At 41.4% G+C, this 20,612-nt stretch overlaps 1 protein-coding gene across 4 annotated transcripts in view; it reads right to left on the minus strand.

Moving 5' to 3' along the window:
- The window catches only part of rap1gds1 (RAP1, GTP-GDP dissociation stimulator 1), an 82,980-nt gene that overhangs the window by 54,489 nt on the left and 7,879 nt on the right, over window positions 1–20,612 (minus strand). For 2 of the 4 annotated variants that reach the window (XM_062066167.1, XM_062066168.1), the window contains exons 5-6: window positions 13,363–13,509; window positions 6,565–6,693 (exon numbers count right to left, since the gene is read on the minus strand). In XM_062066167.1, the coding sequence (XP_061922151.1) occupies window positions 6,565–6,693; window positions 13,363–13,509 (276 nt within the window). The remainder of the gene's footprint in view (window positions 1–6,564; window positions 6,694–13,362; window positions 13,510–20,612) is intronic. The other 2 variants (XM_062066169.1, XM_062066170.1) reach the window with 1 other exon arrangement.

A 20,612-nucleotide genomic window follows, 5' to 3' on the forward strand; every position in this document is an offset into this window, starting at 1 on the left:
GTATTGTATTCAATGGGGAAGGCATACCACTGTTCCCCGGGCTACATCACGCGCATACGTCATCCTCCGAAGGCTTTTTCAACCGGAAGTGTGGCGGGAAATTTAAAATTGCACTTTATAAGTTAACCCGGCCGTATTGGCATGTGTTGCAATGTTAAGATTCCATCATTGATATATAAACTATCAGACTGCGTGGTCAAAGAGAAAGACATGTGTCCTCTTATCGGACATAGGGGTTGTGAATGACCCCCAAAAAAGTGCAGTTCCCCTATAGCAGACCTGGGCATTCTGCGGCCCGCGGGCCGCATCCGGCCCTTTGTGCGTCCCTGTCCGGCCCGCGTGAGGCCAATTATAAATTACAAAATAAATTTTAAAAAGTATCTATGTCGAGTGTGCAATACAACGGTGCTGCTTTTGTTTTGAAAATCGTTATTTGTATTACTTCCGTGTGGACGTATGCATGTGCGTGATTGTGAGTGAATGTGAACAGCTGCAATCACAAATTACAAAATAAAGTTGAAAAAACATCTATGTCGTGCGCGCAATACAACTGTGCTGCTTTTATTTTGAAAAGTATTATTTATGGACGTGTGTCCGTGTGTAACCTGCGAGTGAAGGTGCACATGCAGCGACAAGTGATGCACGGTTTACCCCCGAGACGCTAAAAAGAGAAAAGTTGATGAAGAATGGCGTGTTTTCAACAAGACATGGACTGCAAAGCAACGTTCCCTCTAAGGTGCGTGCCTGCGCAATTGCGCACTGCTCAAGCGTCCGCTGCGCGCAGCAAATATATGCCGCGCACCAAATCAAATCCCATCTGAATTCTAAACAAAATAAACATATTTATTCTATGTAATTTTGCAATCCAACTTTGAGTGACAGTGACAACAAGCGGCCCTAACGGTGTTCGTCAACACCGTTCAATTGAACACCGTTCAATTATTGTAACGTCTATCGAGATGCTTCGAGGACAGGAATTATATCGATCACTTTATTGAGCAAAACTGTTTATATTCGGACATAACCACACCAAAAACATGAGTAAAACAATTCTATTTCGAAAAACTAGTCATTTTCTGCCGTACAAACCAGGCCAAAACCAACTTGTCATCTGTCACCAACACGCATAGCACTAAACCACTGGTGCGTTTATGGCCACACAAAAAGTCGGACAACTCAAACACCACAAAAAGTTACACTATGACTCCTCAGTCATACGTGTGCTTATTTTACTGTCATTTATTATTAATGTTAATTTATTTATATTAGTCATGGAATGCTGTTACACACACTATGTTGAAGTATTACTATTATTATTAATTATTATTATTATTTATCTTACGGTATATATCAAAAATAATATTGAGCAAAATTTAATTGAAATATTGTCGATGTGGCCCTCCAGCAGTGCTCGGGTTGCTCATGCGGCCCCCGGTAAAAATTAATTGCCCACCCCTGCCCTATAGGTATTAGAAAATCACATAAAATATAATGGATTTTTTTTTAAATTATAAAACGATGCACATAGAAAATTTCTAAGGCTGCAGCTAACGATTATTTTTCTATCGATTAATCTATAGATTATTTTTTTAGATTAATCGGTTAATCTATAGATAATTTTTTTCGATTAATCTATAGATTATTTTTCCTTTTATCGATTATTTTTTTATTCAAAATGAAGATGAAAAAATAAAAGTAGGCCCGTTTTTTCAGAAAGCATGGCTTTTATTTACAAAAAAAAAGAAGTATGGCCACTCAGTCAACATTGACAACAACATGACTAAATATTCTGTAACAATGTAAACATTTAAAACTTTTAACATTTAACAAAATTAAAAGTAGCTTATTTGCTTTTTAATGTGCAAATATAAAAGTCAACATCCAGTGCAAATCTTAATATTCTGCAATAGTATAAGCATTTCAAAAGTAAAAGTATTGCTTATTTTGCTTTAAAATGTGCAAAAATAAAGATAAACATCCAATACAAAAAAGTGCAAAACTAAATATTCTGTAACAACAGTGTAAACATTTCAACAAAAGTGAAAGTATTGCTTATTTGCTAAAATGTGCAAAAATAAAGATAAACATCCAATACAAAAAAGTGCCAATGTAAATATTCTGGAGCACTGTAAACATTAAGTATTGCTTTTAAAATGTGCAAAATAAACATCCAGTCCAACACAGTACACAATAACCAATTCTACTCATTCCAGTGAGTGTCTAACAGTTGTAATGAAGAAAGGTTAGCATGTCTACATGTTTGGTTCTTTTCTTGTTTACAATATTCCCAACAGCTGAAAATAGGCGCTCAGAAGGGGTCGATATGGCTGGAACTGAGAGGTAATTAGCCTTCACCTCAAGCCAGGATTGCGAGTGAGCTGAGCTGCAGTTTAAGTTTCTAGAAGGTCAACGGGCTCATAGTGATGTTACTAGTAGTTGACTGGGAGGTGTTTATTATCATTTGGGGAGAGTCCGCTGCCTGATGCTCACCTGCTAAACACCTATCTGCTCCACGCTGAAGCGCTGACTACATGCGCTCTGAATACGCACTGCTGATTGGCTGATAATGCTTCGTGTGTACTAATCAGATGGTTGTGTGGGTGGGACAATGCTGCGTGTGTACCAATCAGATGGTTGTGTGGGTGGGACAATGCTGCGTGCTGAGACAGGCAGACGGAGCAAAGCAGCTTGTTAAGACTTTAGCTTTAGCTTAGAAACTCGTTCGGTACACCCCCGTACCGAACCGAAATCCCCGTACCGAAACGGTTCAATACAAAACACGTACCGTTACACCCCTAGCAGATACAAATGACACATTCATGTTTTTGTGTAATGATGACAACGTATGCTCGCACGGACGATTGACTAGTTGATGGTTTTCTTTTCAAATGTTCGTTCATAGCCGTTGTGCTGCTATGATAGGCCATTTCCGCTCGACACACTGTGCATACAACAACATTATTAGGCCGTTTATTGAAATACTCCCACACTTTTGACCACTTTTGGCATGCTTTTCCCCCCTCGCTCGCACCGCTCGCATCGTCTTCTTTGATCGTCTGCTTTGCGCTTCACCATGACGGTAGTGTGACGTCATTATGCGACGCGTCGACGCACAAAAATGGAGTCGACGTATTTACGTAACCGATGACGTCGACTACGTCGACGCGTCGTTTCAGCCTTAAAAATTTCCCTCCATCCATCTTTGAATAAATACAATGGACCGATTAATTTGAATTTTAAAAAAATTTATTACATTTATTTGCCTATTTGCCGACCCCTTACAAAATGGCTAACTGATAAAGAGCACAAGCGGTGGTCGAAATAACCAAAACTGAAACTAGCCATTGCTTCCACATTTACTTATTAGCTGTAAGAGAATAAGCGATAATTAGGGAACATGGTACTTTTAAAGGTACCGACTGAATTTTGTTAGCAATACCAATTCACGGAAAATCAAACGGTGCCATATTTTGATACCGTTGCTAAATGTGGTGTCACATCCAGCTGCCGGCTCAAACACTTAACGGGCAAACATGCATATTTGTAGTACAATGTTGGAATTGTGTATGCTATCAAAGCTAGTATGCTTCACAGAAAGCTCTTTAAAAGTAAGAATCCACTATTTTAAAATGCGTTAGCTGGATGGCAATTTCAACACCTCCAAATGTGGCCATCAAAACTACAACTAAGGTGCACATTGCAATCAAACAGCTGGTGTGTAATAACTACAATACTTACAATACAAATACTTAGGGCTCAACAAAAGCAAAGACTGGCACATTACATTTATTAGCAAAGACTACTTTGCTATTAACACACCTAAGACGAACTGAAATTAATGCATATTGGCAAACGAGTCTCAGAAGTTTAAGATATGCAAGATAACAACTGGACAGGACAGTTATAATTATCAGCTCAGTGCCAAATATATAAATTTTTAATTTCATTATTAAACAAATTAACATTTACTGCCACATGAACACACACACAAATGTACTGAAAAATGGTACTGTTGAGTACCGGAATCGATTTCCAGGTACTGAGAATTGGTACCGTATCGGTTTAAATGTGAAAAGGTACCCATCCCTAACAATAATAAAGGATTTTATTACACCGTGGGCTCTCAAATTCTATGTAGACAAAAGCGGACAACCTACCTGTGTAATAACAACCCAATCTGATTCATTGGAAGCGTTATCAACATACACAGGATCGACTTAAGTAGGTTTCACTATACAATTACCGGTAACACAAATAAAGAGTTTCACTTAACTTCAATCATTCCAATACATAAGCGCATAGTGTAGTGTAGTGCCCTGCAGATTTTGTAAATTTAACCCCTTATAAATATATGAACAGTCCAGAATTGTAATTGTAGTTTTATTGTTACAGAGAGGGACAGAGAAAAAATAACATGAATTATATTCAGTGGCGGGCCTTCCGTTTTCCACCTAGGCCTTCAGTGATGTCTGACTTCAAAGATTACCTCTCAAAATACCATAATTGATTGAGAAATATTATACAGAAACACAATTACGCCCTACATCACATACACAGTATACAAAACGGGTTATTTTCTGGCGCATATAAAAATCTATTAAAACACATTAGCAATTAAAACATATCTTACGTGGTACTGTCAAAATTGCACCTCATAATTAGTCGGACCTATTCAACGCCGTTCCCCATTTCATCGCCAGAACAGCTAAACTAGCTTCCGGGGTTGGCCAACATCGTCTCACAAGATGTAGATTCTCTTTAAATATCCTTCTTGAAAATGGCCTTGCAAATCTATATCTGCCACCTAATAAATGTTTTGTCCTCTTTCTCTGCTATCCCGGTCTGGCTATGGCGCAACACTTCCCGCTTCCTGCTAAACTGAAACTTGTGATTGGATAGTCACTTTGGAGTGACAAGTGAGTATCCAATCACAGTCTTGTTAACATCAGGTTACTTGGATAGGCTACTGTCAACAACTTGTGATCTATCGCAACTGTCTATCACTGTATGTCCCCAATCGCTTACAGTGCACGGACGCCCGCATTCTTGATTCTGAAGGCCTCTGGCAGATTTCGTACAGCATGGCAACATAAGCTAGCCGCATTCTGATTGGATACAAACTAAAACTAAAAACAACAGCACTGGAACGAGCATAATACGACACGAAGAGAATATGAATACTTTTAGATATTTAGGGAAAGAAAATAAAAAATAGTTTTATATTTAATTATGATCATGATTTCTGGTTATGTTAGGCCAGCATGCTGGCCCTGACGGCACACCACTGATTATATTGTATCTTATTGAGGGAAATCCCAATGCAAAACATCACTTTGTACTGGGTGGATAAAACCTTAATGGGAAGCACAGAAGTCAGACGTTTATTAGTGTTGCAAACAAATAAACAACCCCATAGCGGAAAGTTTCCTCAATGTTTGACAGTAGGGATGCTGTTTTTGGACTCATATTCGCATTTCTCTGAGTCAACTCATGCCAAAGAGCTCCATTTTGGTCTCATGTGAGCGTATCACAATCTCTCAAGCCTGAGGTCAAATCTGAGACGGGCCTGTACATGTGCCTTCTTGAGCAGGTGGACCTTACAGGAAGTCAACCCATTACGGCAAAGTGTGTTACTATTAATGTTTTTCTTGGTGACTCTGTTCCCAACTCTTACGAGATCATTAACCAGCTCATCCCTTGTCATTCTGGGATAGTCCCTCACCTTTCTCACAATTATCCTTGCCCCACCAGGTCAGTCTTGCATGGAGCTGGCGGAGGTGATCAAATACAAATGTACACTAAAGTTCAAAAGTTTGGGGTCACCCAAACAATTTTGTGGAATAGCCTTAATTTCTAAGAACAAGACAAGACTGTCGAGTTTCAGATGAAAGTTCTCTTTTTCTGGCCATTTTGAGCGTTTAATTGACCCCACAAATGTGATGCTCCAGAAACTCAATCTGCTCAAAAGAAGGTCAGTTTTGTAGCTTCTGTAACGAGCTAAACTGTTTTCAGATGTGTGAACATGATTGCACAAGGGTTTTCTAATCATCAATTAGCCTTCTGAGCCAATGAGCAAACACATTGTACCATTAGAACACTGGAGTGATAGTTTCTGGAAATGGGCCTCTATACACCTATGTAGATATTGCACCAAAAACCAGACATTTGCAGCTAGAATAGTCATTTACCACATTAGCAATGTATAGAGTGTATTTCTTTAAAGTTAAGACTAGTTTAAAGTTATCTTCATTGAAAAGTACAGTGCTTTTCCTTCAAAAATAAGGACATTTCAATGTGACCCCAAACTTTTGAACGGTAGTGTATATATAACATGTATCTGATGTTATTTAGTTTAGATTTTATTTGCTACATTCTATCGCTTGGTTACAATAAACGTACCATAGCATTTCTGCACTGTTCATATCTTTGTAAGTGACTAAATGTACAAAATCAGCAAGGGATCAAATACTTACTTTGCCTACTGTATGTAAGTATTGTATAATATCTGCCACCTTGTATCATAAAAACAGAAAACAATAGAAATAATAATTATTAACTACTCACCTAGCTCGGCTAAGTTCCCAAAGGCGATGAGACACATTTCGGTCAGAGCAGTGTTGTGAGAATGGACACCTAGGAGCTTCACCAGAGTGGGAATGACACCCATGCTGATTAGCTGACCTTGTAAGGAATCTGAAGACAAAAAAAGAATCCAAAAATTATTTTTCCCCCTACTTTCTGCTTTTTTTCCCTGTCATGGGTCGGTACAATTAGTCAATTTACACGCTTAGACTTTTTGCTAAACGCCCTTCCTGATGCACCCCTGGTTGGGAATCGAACACATGCCATCTGCTTGTACCGTTACACCACCAAGGAGAGATGGAAAGTCAACAGCAATACTTAGAGGGACCAGTTTTGTTGTTGTGAAGCATTAACATACAGTAAGCATAAGCAGGTCATTGCCAGTAAGATATTAGAAGCACCTGGAAAGGAAGGAAAAACATTCTTAAGTCAAATAAAAACCACCAAAAAAACACAGCCTAATGCCTAAATAATGCATTTTTCCCATAAACCGTGGATCACAAGCCAAAATTGGGTCAGAGGTCGATCATATCGCAAAGGAAGCCATTTAAAACATAATTTAATCGTCTAAATAGGAAAATATAAATACAGAGTATTTATATCATATGAAAAGTATAACAAAAGGGATGTAACAATATGAAGATTTCATATTAAGTTTTATGTCACCATAATTATTACATTATTAGCATCACGATATTGGTGAAAGTGCTCAACGAAATGCTAATAAATACACATTGAAATATTTTAACCAATAAACAGACACTCAAAGTACAGTGCATCTGGAAAATATTGACAGCGCTTCACTTTTTCCACATTTTGTTATGTTACAGCCTTATTCCAAAACTGGAATAAATTCATTTTTGTATCAAAATTTTACAAACAATACCCCTTGACAATGTGAAAAAAAAAATTTTCAATTTAGCAAAATTATGTAAAATGAAAAACTAAATTAAAATTACATACTGTACATAAATCAGTATTCACAGCCTTTGCTCCATACTTTGTCTTTTTGAATATGATGCCACAAGCTTCGCACATCTAGCCCATTCCTCTTTGCAGCACCTCTCAAGCTCCATCAGGTTGGATGGGAAGCATTGGTTTTCATCCAGGATGTCTCTGTACATTGCTGCATTCATCTTTCCCTCTATCTTATCTAGTCTCTTAGTTCCTGCCGCAGAAAAACATCCCCACAGCATGATGCTGCCACCACCATGCTTCACTGTAGGGATGGTATTGGCCTGGTGATCAGGGTTGCCTGGTTTCCTCCAAGCATGACGCCTGGCATTCACGCCAAAGACTTCAATCTTTGGTCACCTCCCTGACTAGACTAAGACGAACGAATGCAGCAATGTACAGAGAGATCCTGGATTAAAACCAACACTTCCCATCTAATCTGATGGAGTTTGAGAGGTGCTGCAAAGAGGAATCTGCCTAAAGATAGATGAGCCAAGCTTGTGGCATTCTAGTCAAAAAGACTTGAGACTGTAATTGCTGCCAAAGGTGTATCAACAAAGTATTGAGCAAAGGATCTGAATACTTATGTACATGTGATTTTTTATTTGTGATATATTTGCAAAATTAAAACAAAAAAAAACGTTTCACATTGTCATCATGGGGTATTTTGTGTACAATTATGAGAACAAAAATAAATGTATTCCATTTTGAAATAAGGCTGTAACATAAAATGTGGAAAAAGTGAAGCACTGTGAATACGTTCACTATTTACAGTTCTTTCCTTGGCAGAAGAAACATTAAATATTGTTCTGGCGTCTTCAGAGGCACTTTATTGTCAAAGCAGTAATTTATATGTTTGTGTTTATTCATTTTAATCCGCAAAGGTTTTAGGTGTTGACGTCAATTCCATCACTTCCGAGCCTCTTGACAGTTATTACTCTGTGCAAAGAGAGTACAGCCTCTAGGTTCAATGTGCACAATTGAATATCTTAGTCGCTCAGACAGCAATGTGTTTGTAATGTGGAAAGGTGTTAAAGAGGAACTGCATTTTTTGGGGAATTTTGCCCATCGTTCACAATCATTATGAGAGACATGATGATGGATGTTGTTTATTTTTTTAATGCATTCTAAATATTAAATAAATGCAATGAAAAGTCCGCTTACACTGGGAGCCGTTCAATTCTGCCAATAAAGCCCCCCCCAAAAAAACTACCAAACTCCTACATTAGGGTTTTATATATATGATATAAATATATATGTAATGTAGTAACATTTATAATAACATTTAATATTTAAGTATTTTGATAGTTTTAAGCATACGCGGCGCATTCATTTAAAAAACGCGTCACAATGTTTGCTTTTTTTTCTTCATCACTGATTATTACTCACTGCGGACTTTGAGAGTCAACAAACATAATAAAACATAATTTACAATGTCTGCTATTATTAGGAAGCCGACTGCTAGGATGTTCATTTGTTGTCATCTAGATGAAGAATGACTCATAATTCCTCGCAAAGCAACGGGGTGGTGTGTGGGGGGACTAAGCATCTTTTCGTGTCCTTCTCGCCAGTTCCAGATCCTAAATGGCTGTCAAAACGTACCAACTTGTCGGATTATATCCTCAGTCATCTACTTTCGAGGTGAGAGGCATGATTTATGATTTACAATAAACTTCCAAGGAGGAGGGAAGCGAGGAAACAGCAGACTACTCGATGATGTAAACATAGGGACGCAGGGTCGTGATCATGTCGCCGCTATAAATCGTTTGTCTGTGTTAGCGCTTGTAATAACAATATCAGTAATATTTGTTAATATTCAAGTCACCAAATGTAAATAGAGTATTGTTGGCGCTTTTTGAATGGTTATTCGTTGGATTTTATTGGCGGAATGAAAGACCTCCCATTGGCTCCGCTGTAAGCAAACTTTTGTTTACATTTATTTAAATATTTAGAATGTTGTTGTTTTTTTAATCCATCCATCGTCATGTCTTTGATAATGATTGTTAAACATTGCTAAATTCCAAAAAAACTGCAGTTCCCCTTTAAAGTCTCTTGTATTCATCTTAGCATGTAATCTAGCTAGCAAACTAGCGCTAGCTGCCACGTGGGCCCACCATCCGCGGTCGGAACCAGTGGGGTCGGGTGCGCTGCCAAGTGGATGGCAGTGAAACTGGAGGCTCCAGACGGACCGATTCGGGGCAGCAGAGGCTGACTTTCGGGACGTGGAACGTCTCTACGCTGGTGGGGAAGGAGCCTGAGCTGGTACGAGAGGTGGAGCGCTACCGGTTGGATCTGGTGGGGCTTACCTCTACGCATAGCAAGGGCTCTGAAACCACACTCCTGGACAAGGGATGGACCTTGTTCACTTCTGGAGTTACTCAGGGTGTGAGGGCACAGGCGGGTGTGGGGATACTCACGAGTCCCCGGCTGAGTGCCTGTACGTTGGAGTTCACCCCGGTGGACAAGAGGGTCGCCTCCCTTCGCCTTAGGGTTGGAGGGGGGAAAACTCTGACTGTTGTTTGTGCGTACGCACCAAACAGGAGTTCAGAGTATTCGGCCTTCTTGGATACCTTGCATGGGGTCCTGAATGGGGCGCCGGCAGGGGATTCCATAGTCTTGCTGGGGGACTTCAACGCGCACGTGGGCAATGACAGTGATACTTGGACTGGCGTGATTGGGAGGAACGGTCTCCCTGATCCTGAACCTGAGTGGTGGATTGTTATTGGACTTCTGTGCTAGTCATGGACTTGCGATAACAAACACCATGTTCAAGCATAAGGATGCTCATAGGTGTACCTGGTACCAGAGCACCCTAGGCCAAAGATCAATGATCGATTTTGTAATCGTATCAGCTGATCTGAGGCCGTATGTTTTAGACACTCGGGTGAAGAGAGGGGCTGAACTGTCAACTGATCACCATCTGGTGGTGAGTTGGGTTAGATGGTGGGGGAACCTCTGGACAGACCTGGCAACCCCAAGCGTGTAGTGCGGGTGAACTGGGAACGTTTGGAGGAGTCCTCTGTCCGGAAGGACTTCAACTCCCACCTCCGGCGGGACTTCTCTGCCATCCCTGTGGAGGTTGGGGACATTGAACAGGAATGGGCAATGTTCAAAGCCTCTATTTCTAAAGCTGCAGCTGCGAGCTGTGGCCAGAAGGTCTTAGGTGCCTCAAGGGGCGGTAACCTTCGAACACCCTGGTGGACAGTGGTGGTCAGGGAAGCCGTCCGACTGAAGAAGGAGTCCTACCGGGGTATGTTATCCCAGGGGACTCCGGAGGCAGTTGCAAGGTACCGACGGGCCCGAAGGGCAGCGGCCGTGGCTGTGGACGAGGCTAAGCAGAGGGTGTGGGAGCAGTTCGGGGAATCCATGGAGAAGGACTATCGGGCGGCACCAAAGCTGTTCTGGAAGACCATACGACACCTCAGGAGGGGGAAGCAGGGAACCATCCAAGCTGTGTACGGCAAGGATGGGACTTTGCTGACTTCAAGTGAGGAAGTCGTAGGGCGTTGGAAAGAACACTTTGAGGAACTCCTGAACCCAAATACATCAGACACACCCTTCCTGATAGGAGCAGGGCCTGAGGATGATGGGGGATCGACGTCGATCTCTCGGAGTGAAGTCACTGAGGTAGTTAGACAACTCCACAGTGGCAAAGCTCCGGGGGTTGACGAGATCCGTCCAGAAATGCTGAAGGCTCTGGGTGTTGATGGGCTGTCTTGGTTGATACGCCTTTTCAACATTGCGTGGAAGTCTGGGACAGTGCCGAGGGAGTGGCAGACTGGGGTGGTGGTTCCCCTTTTCAAAAAGGGGGACCAGAGGGTGTATGCTAATTACAGGGGTATCACACTACTCAGCCTCCCTGGGAAAGTTTACGCCAAGGTACTGGAAAGGAGGGTCCGGCCGATAGTCGAACCTCAGATTCAAGAGGAGCAATGTGGATTCCGTCCTGGTCGTGGAACAACTGACCAACTCTTTACTCTTGCGGGAATCCTGGAGAAGGCCTGGGAGTATGCCTATCCAGTCTACATGTGCTTTGTGGATTTGGAGAAGGCGTATGACCGGGTCCCCCGGGAGATCTTGTGGGAGGTGCTGAGGGAGTACGGAGTGAGGGGAACCCTGCTGAGGGCCATCCAATCTCTGTACAACCAAAGCGAGAGTTGTGTCCGGGTGCTTGGATGTAAGTCGGATCCGTTTCCAGTGGGGGTTGGTCTCCGCCAGGGCTGCGCTCTGTCACCTATTCTGTTTGTGATTTTCATGGACAGGATTTCAAGAGGGTATACGTCTCGGGGGGCTAAAGGTTGCGTCACTGCTGTTTGCAGATGATGTGGTCCTGATGGAACCTTCGGTTCGTGACCTTCAGCTCTCACTGGATCGGTTCGCAGCCGAGTGTTCAGCGGCTGGAATGAGGATCAGCATCTCCAAATCTGAGGCCATGGTTCTCAGCAGGAAACCGATGGTTTGTACAGTCCGAGTAGGGGACGAGACTCTGTCCCAGGTGGAGGAGTTTAAGTATATCGGGGTCTTGTTCACGAGTGAGGGAAAGATGGAGAAGGAAATCAGCCGGAGAATCGGAGCAGCTGGGGCAGTATTGCAGTCTCTCTGCCGCACTGTTGTGACGAAACGACAGCTGAGCCAGAAGGCAAAGCTCTCGGTCTACCGAGCTATCTACATTCCTACTCTCACCTATGGTCATGAAGTGTGGGTAATGACCGAAAGAATAAGATCGCGGATACAAGCGGCCGAAATGAGTTTCCTCAGAAGGGTGGCTGGCATCTACCCTCCTTTAGAGATAGGGTGAGAAGTTCAGTCACCTGAGAGAAACTCGGAGTAGAGCCGCTGCTCCTTCGCTTGGAAAGGAGCCAGCTTAGGTGGTTTGGGCATCTCGTGCGGATGCCTCACGAGCGTCTCCCTAAGGAGGTCCTCGTTGCACGTCCCACTGGGAGGAGACCCCGCGGCAGGCCAAGGACCAGATGGGGGGATTACATCTCCTCTCTGGCCTGGGAACGCTTTGGGGTTCCCCAGGAGGAAGTCGCAAATGTTGCTCTGGAGAGGGAAGTCTGGGGGTCTCTGCTGGAGCTGTTGTCCCCGCGGCCCGATTCCGGATAAGCGGTTGAAGATGGATGGATGGATGGATGGATGGATGGATGGAAACTAGCGCTAGGAAACTGACGCTAGCAAACTAGCGCTAGCTTGCGTTTCCATGAAATGAGCAGTGTCACCGGTGCATGAGTTTATCAAAGTGCGGTTATCGGTCACGGTTTTATTTAACAATACATTTGTATAATTGTAACAGACTGTATGAATGACAAAACATCTATTATTATTTAAAATAGTTGATTTTGATTCAAAAATAGCAACTTTTTACAAAACTATATTTTTGAAAATATAATAAATAAAATTACCATTATTTAGCATGTAAAAAAATAACTTAAAGCAATTTTTTTTAAAGACAATTGTGTGACATCATCGGCATTTGACTTCAAATATTATAATTTTAATACTTAAACAATAATAAAGACATGTATACGTGTTTAATATTGCGACTTCAAAGCTTCACTGTATACACTATCAAGCATTTATTATTTGTACATCAAATTATAATAAATTGAGGCTAAACACAGGCTAAATACTTAATTTGCTATACAAAAAACTACCTAAATGTTAGGCGACAATTCAATCAAAAAGAAAGTTGGAAAATGGCAAAGCATGGCAAAAAAACAGCACAAAAAACACTCGTGTTTGTGAAATGATGCAAAGTTTTGGAGTGTATAAGGAGAGAATAGCCCGCTGATTAGTTCTATCATATTAGATGACGGCCATTATTACCGTTATCATTGCTATAGTTCGTCAGCATGCCACAAAAGACTGTCAAGAGCTTCTCGTTTGCCACTTCGGTATTTTGGGAGAGGGTTTTAATGTGTTCAGCTACTATTTGAGCCCCTCCTGCCAGGTCAACCGCGATCCTGCCCTCATCTGCAAAACAAAAGAGGCCGGGACACAAATCAAGCACAAACAAAAGGAGGGAAAATAATAATATGGGAAAAATAACCATAACATTTTTATAAGTAATACATGTAAAACTATTAATAGTAATACTATTTTATCATGCAATAGAAAACTGGAGTAATGCGTTTAAAACTCTGTAATCTTGAAAACAAGTAAGAAAGCCTTTGATGTTGCACTAAAAGAAGAAATTAAATTGTTGAAAAGTACCCATAAAACACGTTGAAATGCACAACATGTATATCATGTTGTGCATTTCAACTTGTTAGGCTAAACATAGCTCAAACAAATGTCACATTCTAGTGGATTCTGCAGCGACCGCTGGGATTTAAAACCTCCAGAAGCAAGCAGCAGTTCAATCGGACTTTAAAGATGAACTGGGTTTAGTGCATGTGCCTTACAATACGAAGGTCCTGTGTAGTCCTGAGTTTAATCCCGGGCTCGGGATCTTTCTGTGTGGAGTTTGCATGTTGTCCCCGTGACTGCGTGGGTTCCCTCCGGGTACTCCGGCTTCCTCCCACCGCCAAAAACATGCACCTGGGGATAGGTTGATTGGCAACACTAAATTGGCCCTAGTGTGTGAATGTGAGTGTGAATGTTGTCTGTCTATCTGTGTTGGCCCTGCGATGAGGTGGCGACTTGTCCAGGGAGTACCCTGCCTTCCGCGCGAATGCAGCTGAGATAGGCTCCAGCACCCCCCGCAACCCCAAAGGGGACAAGCGGTAGAAAATGGATGGATTGATGGATGCTCAAATGAAACCTGATGGAAATCCATCAAATTGAAAGCAGAGATAAAACTTTGGGCCTATGTTGAGTTATAATCTAACTAAATTTGAACTCAATCCGAATAAAACTTTGGCCTGTGTTCCACACACAAAAAAATAGCGGAACTTACTAAAACTTGCAGAGATAGCATTTTGGGCCTGTGTTGTGATCCAAAGTAGTAATAGCAACACACAATATTTAAACACAATCCAAACAAATCAGTAACCTTTGTTTTATGCACAAAAAAGTGCTGCAGCCTTACAGGGAACTCTCCCCACACTAGTGGAGTGCAGGTGTGCTATTAGTGGCCTCAAGCCATTTGCTCTTGATGCTGCTAGTAGGTGAAAAAGGTTCAGTAAGAGTTTAAAAATAAGTGCATTAACCATAACAAAGTCATCAATAAACCTACCTTGGATTTTCTTCAACTTGTACAGTCATTGAACTTAATTTAGCAAATAAATGTCCCCACAAACACATCCTGGATCTTGTCTGCTCCTCTGGTTTCACCCTCCATCAACTATACAGTCAATTTGCTGATGTTGCTCTGTTGTTGTTGTTGTTGTTGTTGTTGTGTTTGCTGTTGTTGTTTTTGTCTCTCTGTCTAATCCTCCTCTTGTCCCCACAATTCCCCCCTCTGTCTTCCTTTTTCTCTCTTTCTATCCCCTCCTGCTCCGGCCAGGCTGCACCAAATGATAATATAAATACATTTAATACAGTCAAAATACAAGTAAGGCAACAAGAGAAGTATCCTACACTTCTCTTTTGTAAAGTAAATCTGAACAGCCGATATGGGCATCTACATCTGCTATATGATTTGCCCGAGAAGCTGGGCAGGACATTATAAAAAATAAAAAATAAAAAAAATAAAAAAAAAATAAAAAAAAATAAAAAAACTATACAGTCAAATTGGGATGCTGATATTGGCCTAAAAATGTGATATCTGGTCATATCAGTATCGGCTTTTCTGCCGAGAATGACATCAACATGCCGTAAAAAGCTACATTGGGCTTCAGAGAGCAACAAGCTTGCTGCTAGTATGTCTATGGAGTGAAATTGTGTCCAAGTTGGTCGTTTAGATAATAACAATAAAATGTTTCCTATGAGTGGAAAGCGCTCGTTATGTGAGGGGTGAGTAAAGTGTTTTCCTTTAATACTGGACTTCTAATCACACTCAGCACACCTCAGTCGCACGCAACATTTATGCAGCAAAATAAAAAGCGACCAAGAGCGATAAAACAAAATTACTGAGCTTTACTCAGTTAAAATGGAAACAAGAGACAACTGCGATGAGGAAAAAGTAGAACGGAGAAAATCAATTTCTATCAATGACAGCATCGGAGAAGGTGTTTCTCCTGCGTCACGTTACACATTTATTATGTGTCGATGACAGAACAAAATCGAAACGCCTGAAAAGAAAATATTACCAGTAATGCACAAAGACGTAAACATGCTAAATTGTGAGATTTCTGTTCATAATTGTATGATATGATGTATTTGTTTCAGACATGCTTAATAAGTTACATTACGTACTACCAGTTACATTTGCACAAATCAACATGTCTAAAAGGAAAAGGAAGAGGCAAAGCTTATATTTAATTCTACCCCTTTTTCATGTCTAGTACAGATCATTCATTCACACCATAACATTCGCATGTTTAAATCTAGTTCACTTCCTGTGTGAAAGAAAGATAAAAAAAATGTTGATGACTATGTTAGTACATATGGTAGTCTCATACTGAATTTTTCATACATTCAGACTGTACTTTAATTTGTTCTTATACAAATGTTTGTTTCCACATAGATACAGCTTTACAAATTGTATAGCTATCAACATTATTATTTACATCCGTATTAGTGAATTTATTCAAAGACTAACATGTCTTACATGTTGATAGTTGATCATGTTATTTTACTTGACTATTGTTAATGTTTTTTAATGACTAAGACAAAATGTAAAAAAATGTTTTCTGTAATTTGCGGTGCAGTGTTTGTTTTTATTTGTGAACTGTACCCAGTGGCATTACAGTAAAAGGTTTTACATTGACTTAATAAGAATAATGTGTTAATTTTACACCCCTTGTCACCTGACTATAGTTTGAGGTAAAAGCTGTTGCATACAGTATTCAGTATTGGTTGATATTGGTCTCAGAAATGAAGTGGTAGGCAATATGGGCATATGACTCAGAGAGCCAATATAGGAAATCCTGAGTCAAAACCTCTACATTTCCAATCACCATTGATATCCATATTCCTGCCCCCAAATCCAATCACCAAGGATAATAAACTTTCTAAAATATCAAATCCATCTCCTCATTTAATCTCTGTCTAACTCTATTACATTTTGCTAGCTCCCCTCCCATCGAGTCTAATAACCAGATGCATGGACTCGAGTCAAAATTTTAATGACTTTGGATTCGACTTAACAATATCATTAAAGACTTGCAACTCGACTCGGACTTTGACATTAGTAACTTAAGACTTGACTCGACATCCTCGGCTCAGATCCCAAGAAAAAAACTTAACCAAATGGATCCCACATCAAGCCAAGAAAAAACGAGTAACCTTGGATGGGACCGCATATGTAGGGACCGCAGATGTAGGGACCACCCTCTGGGTGACCGGTACAATGGATGCCGAGTGGATAAGGGTAATAATGAGAGAATCCAGTCCAATTCTGTTTTCCTTTTTTCCCTTTCATCTATTTTTATTTGTGCATTTAATGTGCATTTCTATATTGCTTATTTGTTTTTAGTAATTTTTTGTAAATCTATCTATCGTACATGTCTCTTAGGGGAGACACCCAATTATACTATGGGATAAAAAAGCAGAACAACAGCCCAAAAACCCTACGAAAGGCAGAATGGAAGAAGGGTTGACCTGAACTAAAAAGTAATAGAGTACCAGCTGTCAATAGACCGCAGGAAAATTAAGATCTGATTGTCATAGCGCCCGCCTCTCATCGTGTTGACATTGGACTTATTTTCATACCAGACAACATCAAGGCAATGGTTATGTTCTACTTTGAGGCAATGCACATTTCTTTGTAATGCAAAAGTTAGTCACTGATTGGCAGCTCCTGGAAGTGGGGATCGTATTCTTTTTCCCCTATTCTCTTAGTCGCAGATTTTGAAGTCATCCTGATCGGAGCAAGGCAGGTGGAGCCCGACTACATGAGGCCACAGGTTTCCCCAACTGAAAAGCTATATAGACGACGTCACCTAATTGCTGAGGACTGCACCAACAACAAGATGGCCGCCGTGAGCAACGTGAGCTGAGACCGTCTCTACACAAAACCCAGTATGTAATGTTATAAATGGCATAAACGTGCCAGAGACACAAGATTTGAAGTCGTTTTCCTTATATATATCCACCTCTCTGCAATTGGTGAGATATATACTCCTCACGAGGGTGATTTGGCGGAAGATAAGGTGCCTCGAACGCAGAGTGACTCATTGTTCGCCTGCAACCATGCCACAACGCGGAAAAAAGGAGTCTAAACGCGGCCGTGATCAATTGTCCTCCAGTGATTTGGACGAAAATGCAACTTATACTCTGGACGATCGAAAAATGTTACAAGCTATGGTTGAAAAACTTGGAAAACTGGACATTTTGGATGAACTTAAAACTGACGTTTCAGAGCTGAAAAAATCAGTCGAGCACAATCACGCTGAAATGGTGGGGATAAAAAAGAAACAGACAACGCTAAAAGTTGAGTAAACAAGCTTGAAACTCGAAACTACAAGACTGACAACGGAGAACGAGAAATTAAAGGCGGTCTTGTTGGAACTCCGCTGTAGGAGCATGCGGGACAACCTGCTAATCATGGGAATTAGCGAAGATGGAGGAGAAACTTACACCATCGCAGAGAACCTCGTCAGAGCCTTTCTGAAGGAGCAACTCGGCATCCCGGAGGAAGAAGTCAAGAGGATCCAGATGGAACGAGCATACAGGATTGGCAGACGCAAGGAGGATGCTAAACCGAGACCTATGCTTGTAAAATTTACTAACTCCAAATGCAAAGACGAAATGCTTGCTCTCTCCAGTACTAAATTCTTCATGACCAGCCAATATCCAATCGAGGTGGTGGAGAGACGACGTAAGTTAATTCCAATTATGAAGTTCTTTAGGCAGAAAGGACAACAAGCTCGTCTTGTTGTGGATAAACTGTACATTAACGGTGAGCTGTACAGAAGCATGTGAGGAACAATAACAATGTCGCGCAGTGATTGCGTCATCGCGACATCACCACACACATTCACACACTGATGGCGGGAGCTGCCATGCAAGGCGCTAACCAGCAGCCACCAGGAGCAAGGGTGAAGTGTCTTGCCCAAGGACACAACGGACGTGACTAGGAAGGTAGAAGGTGGGGATTGAACCCCAGTAACCAGCAACACTCCGATTGCTGGCACAGCCACTCTACCAACTTCGCCACGCCGTCCCTAATTATGTTTATAGATTATATGATATCTGTTGTTGTGTTCCCTGGACTGTACATAAATGTTTTTTCTGAAAATGCAAATTTGTTTATACATTATATGCAATCTGTTGTGTTCCCTAATTTTTTTTTTCAGTGTACATGAATGAAGGTGTGTGTTGCTGAGCCCGACTTGGACATTATCTGGACTGGACCTGGTTTTAAAAACCCTTTAAACAAAACTTATTTCATTTACAAACTGGTCTGGTGAAGATAGGGTTGTTGTTTTTTTAATAAAATAAAATAAGATAAATAAATAAACATTTTCTTGTATAAAAAAGAAAGTAAAACAATATAAAAATAATTACATATAAAATAGTAATTAATGAAAATGTTAGTGGACCAGCAACACATACAATCATGTGTGCTTCAGGGACTGTGTCCCTTGTAGACGTGTTGTCCATGTTGTGGGAACCAGAATATTGGTAGCAGAAAGAAACAACCCCTTTTGTGTGAGTGGGTGTGGATGAGTGTGAATGGGGGAGGGAGGTTTTTTTGGGTTGATGCACTAGTTGAAAGTGTATCATATGTTTTTTCTATGTTGATTTAATGTAAAAAAAAAAATGTTTTAAAACAGTTTAAAAAAAAACTGCACCATGCATGTACGGCCTCCTGAAGAGACTGGACATGCTGATCGCCAGGGCAAGGATGGAATTCAAACCGAAGAAGTCAAGGAATATTTCCTTGCGAAAAGGGGAGCTTAATGACAAGGCCATTTCAACACTGGCAGAAAAATATCCCCCGCATCAAGGACCAGCCTAAATGAAGTCAGGGACAGCAATACACATTCTGCCTCTCAGACAAGAAGATGAGGAAAACCATCTATCAATGGCTTTCAGCAGGACTAAGACTGAGTCAAGCCAGCCACCCAGAAAGTAAATAAGCCAACTCCACCATCAACAATTGGCTTGGGCTTCTACAATGTTTTTAGCAGCAGTTCTGTACGGATAGAACTTTCTCCAGCTACCCCTGAAATCGATGACGGTTCAGTACAGGCGCTGTCAGGGAATTCTGGGACTCTTCCAACCAGGCATTGAAGAATCTGCATGCTCGACGGTGAGGAAATGGAGAGCTGAGAAAGCGGTTAAAAAAAAAGTGAGCAAACTGCAACACTATGAGGGAGTGGGCAGGGTCCTGACTGGGTGGGCAAGCCTCGGAAGGGATGAGCCACCCAGCCTTGGGTCCCGAGCAGACAAAAAGGAGAGGAAGGACCTTGTTGCGGAAAACATCAGAATAGAGCAGGAGCAATACAGGATATACATTAAGCCATGCCGAAGGTCAGCTGGGCCAACCTCAGGAAACTACCACAGACTCGACTAAATTTCCTCATCAAGGCAACCTATGACATTCTACTCAGCCCTCGCAACCTCGATCAGGGGCTTGTGACAAAGCAAACCTGTGACCACTGAGGGACCAAAAGGAGGGCGAAATATGCTGACCTGGTTGTGGAGTGTAGGGAAAGTGGGATGGAACGTGAACCTCTACACAGGTGGGGGCGAGGCTTTGTTGGAGAGTCAACGACACAGCTGCTAAAAGACCTGAGGCTAAGGAGAGCCAAACTGCACAAGGGAGCCAGGCAAATATCAGAAGAGGCAGGGAAGGCAAGCTTCTGAAAATGGTAGGGGAGACGTAGAACGTATGGATCAGAAAACTCCTGAAGACCGTTAGCTGCACGCAGTGTTGGGGAGATGTCCCCATCAAGAGATGCTCTGGGCTAAGGAGCAATACATCAATTAACCCCCGCTAATGACCCTGCAGTTAACAAAGTGGGCCCCGGAGGTGCAGCAAGCCTAGAACTCAGCAGAAAGAATATCTATTGGTATCAATTAAA

This window comes from Entelurus aequoreus, linkage group LG12 (genome assembly GCF_033978785.1).
Source record: "Entelurus aequoreus isolate RoL-2023_Sb linkage group LG12, RoL_Eaeq_v1.1, whole genome shotgun sequence".
Lineage (NCBI taxonomy): Eukaryota > Metazoa > Chordata > Actinopteri > Syngnathiformes > Syngnathidae > Entelurus > Entelurus aequoreus.